We start from the raw sequence: 7781 nt of genomic DNA on the forward strand, positions 1-7781 counted from the left end.
AATGGTAAATGTTATTTTACAAAAAAAAAATTGTTAAAATGGTAACTTTTATGTCACATATATTATTTTTCCATAGTAAAAAAAAAAAAGCGGGGCATGGTGGCTCATGCCTGTAATCCCAGCACTTTGGGAGGCCCAGGTGGGCGAATCACAAGGTCAGGAGTTCGAGACCAGCCTGGCCAATATGGTGAAATCCCGTCTCTACCAAAAATACAAAAATTAGCCAGGCATGGTGGTGGGCACCTGTAATCCCAGCTACTCAGAAGGCTGAGGCAGCAGATTCACTTGAACCTGGGAGGCAGAGGTTGCAGTGAGGCAGAGGTTGCAGTGAGGCAAGATCGCGTCACCACTCCAGCCTGGGCGACAGAATGAGACTCTGTGTCTCAAAAAATAAATAAATAAATAAATAATTAAGTATATATTCCCAGGCCCCACCCTAGACCTGCTAAATCAGTCTTGTAGAAGTCAAGGCCTGGGAAACACAACAGCAGTTATCAGATACTGAGGGTCTAACAATCTTCAGTGCTTTACGTATCATATACATCTAATCCATATGTGACTCTTACGAGAAGATGTTATTATCATCCCTCTTCACATAGAGAGGTTACATGGCTTGGTCCAAGGAAACAAGAACCCTGCCAGTTGGGACTCCAGAAACCACCTCTAAACCATTTCTGTAGGCTGAAGAGCAGAGACCACTTCAGCTTCATCTCTAGGTCTGCAGCTCCCAGGCTGGTCACAAAGCCTCAGTCACCTGCACCAGGATCAATGACAGAGGCACACACCCTACCTATTCTAGATTCTTGGTCTGACCACCTGCCATAGTCTGACTGAGGCTGAGGCTGGCTGACAGATGGTGCCTGATGGGAACCCTGCTCCCGCTACCCCCAGCTCACTTGATATCTTCTGACTCAGCACCATAGCAGCTCTCACAGCGGTCAGGGTCCAGGGAGTCAGGGTCAAACACCGTCACCTCGACTTTCCCAAGCTCTAAGGGGAGAGTAGAAGCAGAGGCATCAGCTGGGGGCAGACACAGTGAAATTGGTAGCGCCAGTTGCTGCCGGAGCCCTTTGGCCAGCAGCCTGAGAATAATAAAAGTTACAGTAACTAATATTCATATAGGACATGCTACAGGTCAGGCATTAAGCACTTCTACACACGTATCAATTCTTTTAATAAAAGAAACAGTAAGAAAACAGTAACAATAAATACAGAACCTTAGCTGGGTATAGATCACTGTACTTCACATCTGTTGTCTCATTTCATCCCCACAGTGACTCTATGAGAGTGGAGGTAACTATCCCTGTTTTATTGAGAAGATGCTGAGGCTCACTGATGACAAGTGACTTTGACCAATGCAACCTAGTAAACAGCAGATTTCATTAACACCATTAACCTCTTTGCTATGCTGCTGCTTCTCAGACCTCTCCCTCTGTATCAGCTCCCTGCCTCTCTCTAGTCGCCCCATCCTAACTGGTGATTTCCATATTGAATGCTGACCTCTAGACTAAGAATAATCTTTTGATTTTGCCATCTCACCTCAGCTACCCATTTCCATGCTCATATCAAGATCCTGTCATTGCCAATAACTGCAAACGTTCCAAAATTCAACTTCAAATGTCTGAGCCTTCAACTACTTACCATTATTTTCCCAGTTCGCTATTTAGTACCCGAAATCTACCAATTCTTTGACGCTATCATGTCATTACTTCCCTCCTTAAATCCCATGGACCACTGTAATTATTCTCTTGCACATAACCACAACTCACGGTTCTTGTCCTTCGTTTTATAAATCCAGCAAAACCCAAAACCCTGGTTACATTCAACTCTCTGTGCCTGCCTCTTGCCTGAACCGCCCTTAGAACTGCCTAGCCTAGCAATTCCACCTCATTTCTCTAACCAGTTCACTCTTTTTTTTTTTTTTTTTTTTTTTGAGACAGAGTTTCGCTCTTGTCATCCAGGCTGGAGTGCAGTGGCATGATCTCAGCTCACTGCAACCTCTACCTCCTGAGTTTAAGCGATTCTCCTGCCTCAGCCTCCCAAGTAGCTGGGATTACAGGTGCCCACCACCATGCCCAGCTAATTTTTGTATTTTTGGTAGAGACGGGGTTTCACTGTGTTGGCCAGGGTGGTCTTGGACTCCTGACCTCAGGTGATCCACTCACCTCAGCCTCCCAAAGTGTTGGGATTACAGGCATGAGCCATAGCGCCTGGCCCACTCTCCCATTCTAAGGTGACTTAGACCTTCTCTCTCTCCTTAGGCTTCTAAAACCCCTTCTCTTTCTTCAAGTAGCTAATTGTCCTTCATTTCCATTTCCACTAAGAAAAGAGAAGCAACAGAATTTCACTTGCTCTCACCACCAAACCTACCATCTCACCACTTTCTCCTTCAGTCCCCACCCCATTTCTCAGCTTTCCCTTACGGCAAAACTCCAATAGTCATCTATAGGTGGTATGTCTGCTTCCTTTATGTTCTTTAATCAGATTTTTATCCTCAACAGTATCAAAACTGTTCCTTTCAAAGTCTCCAGGAATCTCTTGTGTTGCCAATTTCAATGGTCAATTCTCACTCCTCATTTTACTGAACTATCAGTAGCTCCTAACACAACTGCTCACTCTCTTCTTGAAAATCCCTCCACTTGGCTTTTGGGACACCTCTTGGTTCTTTTCTATTTCAATGGCTAATCCATCTAAATCTTCCTTCCTGTCCTGACTTCTAAATATTGGAGATGCCCAGGGTACAGGCCCTAGACCTCTTCTCTACCTACATTTATTCTTCAGATTTCCTCACTTAGTTCAATTGCTTTAACTACCTGCTGATAACTCCTCAATTTACTTCTCCAGTCCTACTCCTCTAAATTCTAGACTGGTAATCTAAGTGCCTCTTAATATCACCAGAGTATAAAATAGGAACCCCAAATTTAACATACCCCAAACCTGAAATTCCTCTTTCCCCCAAATCCTGACCTTACTCTGGGGCAGCCAGCTTCCAAGATGTCCTCAACGATCCCCACTTCCTAATAGTCACACCCTTATACAGTCCTCTCCTACAACAAATAAGGCTGAACTGTGTAACCACTAGTATACTGCAGAAATGATATTGTACAGCCAGGCGCAGTGGCTCACACTGTAATCCCAGCACTTTGGGAGGCCGATGCGGGTGGATCACGAGGTCAGGAGTTCAAGACCAGCCTGGCCAACATAGTGAAACCCCATCTCTACCAAACATACAAAAAAAATTAGCTGGGGGTGGTGGTGGGCACCTGTAATACCAGCTACTTGGGAGGCTGAGGCAAGAATTGCTTGAACCTAGGAGGCAGAGGTTGCCGTGAGCTGAGATCACGTCATTGCACTCCAGCCTGGGCGACAGTGTAAGACTCCATCTCAACAACAAAAAAAGAAATCAATGATGTTGTACAACTTCTTCTGAGGCTAGGTCATAAAAAAAGTTAGTTTTGTTGTTGTTGTTGAGATAGTTTTGCTCTTGTTGCCCAGGCTGGAGTGCAGTGGCGCGATCTTGGCTCACTGCCATCTCTGCCTCCCGGGTTCAAGTGATCTCCTGCCTCAGCCTCCTGAGTAGCTGGGATTACAGGCATGTGCCACCATGCCTGGTTAATTTTTTATTTTTATTTTTTGTATTTTTAGTAGAGAAAGGTTTTAACCATGTTGGTCAGGCTGGTCTTAAACTCCTCAATGTAGGTGACCCACCTGCCTTGGCCTCCAAAAGTGCTGGGATTACAGGCATGAGCCACCGTGCCCAGCCAAAGATTACAGTTTCTACTTTGCTCTCTCCCAGCTCATTTGCAAGATCGAAGTGGGGGAAGCCAGTTGCCATAATGTAAGGACAAACAGCAGCCCTATTTAGAGGTCCATGTGGTGAGGCACCGAGGCATCCTGCCAACAGCCATATGAGTGAGCCCTTCAAAAGTAGATCCCCAGCGAGGCACAGTGGCTCATGCCTGTAATCCCAGCACTCTGGGAGGCCGAGTGGATGAATTAACTGAGATCAGGAGTTCGAGACCAGCCCAGCCAACATGGCGAAACTCCATCTCTACTAAAAATACAAAAATTAGCCAGGTGTGGGGGTGGGTGCCTGTAATCACAGCTACTCGGGAGGCTAAAGCAGGAGAATCACTTGAACCCAGGAGGCAGAGGTTGCAGTGAGCCGAGACCAAGCCACTGCACTCCCTCCTGGGCGGCAGAGCGAAACTGTCTCATTTAAAAAAAAAAAAAAAATCCCTGTGCGGCGCCAGCCCTTCTGCCACAGCCACCATTGGAGAGCAGCAGCCACATCTCTGTGCTACCCTATAAGCCGTGGGCCTCAGCAAGGGCCACAAGGTAACCAAGAACATGAGCAAGCCCATGCACAGCCACCACCTCAGGTGCCTGACCAAACACACCAAATTCAAGTGGGACGCCATCTGAGAGGTGTCTAGTTTCGCCCCGCACAAGCAGCACGCCATGGAGTTACTGAAGGTCTCCAAGGACACACAGGCCCTCAAGTTTATCAACAAAAGAGTGGAGACACAAATCCACACCAATAGGAAGCAGCAGTTGCTAAGCAACTTCCTGGCCATCATGAGAAAAGCTGCTGCCAAGAAAGACTGAGCCCCCTGCCCTGCCCTCTTCCTTGAAATAAAGACAGCTTGACAGAAAAAAGATAAATTAAAAAAATAAGTAGGCCAAGCGCAGTGGTGCACATCTGTAATCCAAGCACTTTGGGAGGCTGAGGAAGGATCACAAGGTCAGGAGATCAAGACCAGCCTGGCCAACATGGTGAAACTCCATCTCTACTAAAAATACAAAAATTAGCTGCGTGTGGTGGCAGGTAATCCCAGCTATTCAGGAGGCTGAGGCAGGAGAATTGCTTGAACCTGGGAGGCGGAGGATGCAGTAAGCTGAAACCATGCCATTGCACTCCAGCCTGGGTGACAAAGCAAGACTCCATCTCAAAAACAAATAAGTAAATAAATAAAAGTAAATCCTGCAGTCCCCGTCAATCCTCTGACTGCAACCTCAAGAGATACCCTAAGCCCAAATCACCCAAACAAGTCACTCCTAAATTCCTGACCCAAGGAAACTGAAAAAATAAATGTTTATTGTACATTTATTTACAAAGTAGTGGATATCTAATAGCTACTCCCCCCTCCCTCCAAAAAAACCTTCTCCAGCCATCTCCACTTCAAGTCATTCATTTGCTCAGGCTAGAAGCATTGGAATCAAAACCATGACTTTGCTCTCTTACACTCCACATCCAATCCTACAGCAAATTATGTTGGTTCCACTGGTGTTCCACATGTACCTGCTGAAGCAACGAATGCTAAAACTCCCCACCAGAGTAATCTCTGAGGTGTTAGAAATCTCAGCTTTGGGGCGGTTTTGCTGTGGTGGTAAACTGAGTTAACGGAGGCATTGGGAAGCCACTGAGATAAAGAAAAGGAAGCTAAAAGTGCGTACCCACTCTGTAGCTGGGATTTTATACATACTACTTCATTTGATCCTATAATCCCATGTGGTTGGTACTACTGTCTTATTACCACTTTCTAGCTGACGCTCACAGACTGCAGGAGACAAAGCCAGATCTGATAACTGGCTAGATCTGATAACCAGGCAATCTGACTTGACAACCTAAATTCTAATCTTAAACCACCTGCATTCCAAAGGGGGAAGAGCATTAAGGGCTGAATTCAGCCGATGGGCTGGGGAAGCAAACCCTCAGAGAAGCCTGGACCCATATTGAGAGTTCTACCAAGGCAAGAGCACATAAGACAAACTTCAACAACTTCAAACCTATAGGTTTTTTTTGTTTTGTTGTTTTTTTATATTTTTAATATATTAAGACGGGGTTTCACCATGTTGGGTAGGATGGTCTCGATCTCCTGACCTCGTGATCCGCCCACCTTGGCTCCCAAAGTGCTGGGATTACAGGCTTGAGCCATTGCGCCCGGCCCAAACCTCTGTTATGCAAACTAATCTGCAGGTATGGAGGACCTCTGAGAATAACAGTCAGGTAGATTACCTGACTCAATATGTATAGAGGATTTTAGCCCACTCTGACTTTTACTGGCTGGGGGACCCCTCGGCAAGTCACTTGACTTCTCTAGGTATTAGCTGATTAATGTATTACTGTGCCTGCCACAATCCACTTGCCACCAGGTGGGTAGTCTTGGACACATCCAGCTTTGGGATCTGAGACCCGGCCCCCCTCCCCTGGTTACCATGCCGCTCAGCCTCTGAGCTCACGGGGATGCCATCCTTGTCTAGTCGTTGCTTAAACAGGTTGTGTTCCACATCCAGCTGCTGTTCCCCAGCCACATCCATGGCATCAATGCTCAGATCTGGAAGCGGGAAAGTCAGGCTAAGGTACTGGGACCGTAGGGACAAGGGATATGGATTTTGGAGGGGAAGGGGATACTGGGCCTGTCTTGGGGCAGAACGGGATTAGGAGAAGGAGGTTGTCCTGGGATCCAATCCAAAACCTAGGACTGGAGGTGTGAATCTGGCAGCCCACATCAGAGCCCTGGGTCTCTCAACTCCCACCCGTGGTAAGGTACTCACAGGCACAAGGCATGTGCGGAAAAAGTACATCGATGTTGATCTTCAGTTTATCTCCCCGCGACTTGTCCACGTAGAGCTCAGGATGCACCTGGGGCAGCCCTACCACAGTGAGACTTGACCCCAAGCCTCTCCCTCCCCACTCCCACCCCTAAAGGTCCTACTCCTAGAATGCCAAGCCCCGCCCAAGCACCAAGCCCCGCCCCTTACCTCCGTGGTGAGGTAATACTGCAGCTCCGACAGAAACAGTAGCAGCATGAGAAGTCCACTGACAATGGTCACTGCAGGACAGTGGGTGAGGGTCAGAATGGCCTCGAAGCCGCTCCCGTAAACACTGGCAGGCCAGTCAGAGTCCAGGAGCCCGAGCCAAGCTCTAGGACCACCCCATCCCTGCGACCCCGGCCCCGCAGCTGCCTACCCGTGGCGCCCCCGCAGGTCTTGACCCGGAAGTCCTCCAGAGTCTTGGGGTAGGCATCGAACTGCTTCAGCTTCCCCAACGCCTCCATGGGGACCGGCCGGAAAGGGGACGCCAGCCGGCCCGCCCCTACAGACTCCCCCTTCCGGCCTGGAGCCACGCCCCGTTTTCCTCACGCAGGCGCAGCAAAACACACGCGTGGCAGCCCTTGGCAGCGCCCCCCCACCCCGCCCGCCAGCCATCTTTAGTCGCTTCTCTTACAGGCGGCCCCACCCACCGATGCTGCCACGCCCCCTTGCGCGGGTATTTGGTTCCGGGAGCTACTGCCCTGACCGCCGCGGTCTGGGGAGGGTCGTTTGCGAGATCTCCGCGGGTTAGAAATGCTAATAACACCGTTCTGTGCCTTATGCCAGGAACTGCGCCAAGTGTTTAAGACTCTTGGAACATCCTGGAATATCTTGGAACAGTGGTTTTTCGAGTGTATCGGACTGGCAGCATAATTATCAACCTATTAGAAATGCAAATAATTTACTATCAGGAGGAGGGAAAAAAAAAAAAAGAAATGCGAATAACTGATTCCCACCTACTGCAGCCGAAACGCTAGGAACGGCACCTGGGTTATTCTGATGTAAAGTGAGGGTGTCCGCCCTGAAAGCAGGTGTCACTTATCTCCGTTTTCGAAAGAGCAAACTGGCCGGGCGCGGTGGCTCACGCCTGTAATCCCAGCACTTTGGGAGGCCGAGGCGGGTGGATCACGAGGTCAAGAGATCGAGACCATCCTGGTCAACATGGTGAAACCCCGTCTCTACTA

The 7781-nt window shown here is 48.4% G+C and overlaps 1 protein-coding gene across 2 annotated transcripts in view; it reads right to left on the reverse strand.

Annotated features, from left to right (window-relative positions):
- ERGIC3 (ERGIC and golgi 3) overlaps nucleotides 1-7131 on the reverse strand; it is a 17926-nt gene extending 10795 nt beyond the window's left edge. For both annotated transcript variants that reach the window (XM_017513351.2, XM_017513342.2), the window contains exons 1-5: nucleotides 6974-7131; nucleotides 6766-6836; nucleotides 6559-6646; nucleotides 6219-6338; nucleotides 897-990 (exon numbers count right to left, since the gene is read on the reverse strand). In XM_017513351.2, coding sequence (XP_017368840.1) covers nucleotides 897-990; nucleotides 6219-6338; nucleotides 6559-6646; nucleotides 6766-6836; nucleotides 6974-7061 — 461 coding nt within the window. In that variant the 5' untranslated portion in view covers nucleotides 7062-7131. The remainder of the gene's footprint in view (nucleotides 1-896; nucleotides 991-6218; nucleotides 6339-6558; nucleotides 6647-6765; nucleotides 6837-6973) is intronic.
- Between the last annotated feature and the right edge of the window lie 650 nt (nucleotides 7132-7781).

Source organism: Cebus imitator, unplaced genomic scaffold, assembly GCF_001604975.1.
Source record: "Cebus imitator isolate Cc_AM_T3 unplaced genomic scaffold, Cebus_imitator-1.0 Scaffold18, whole genome shotgun sequence".
NCBI lineage: Eukaryota > Metazoa > Chordata > Mammalia > Primates > Cebidae > Cebus > Cebus imitator.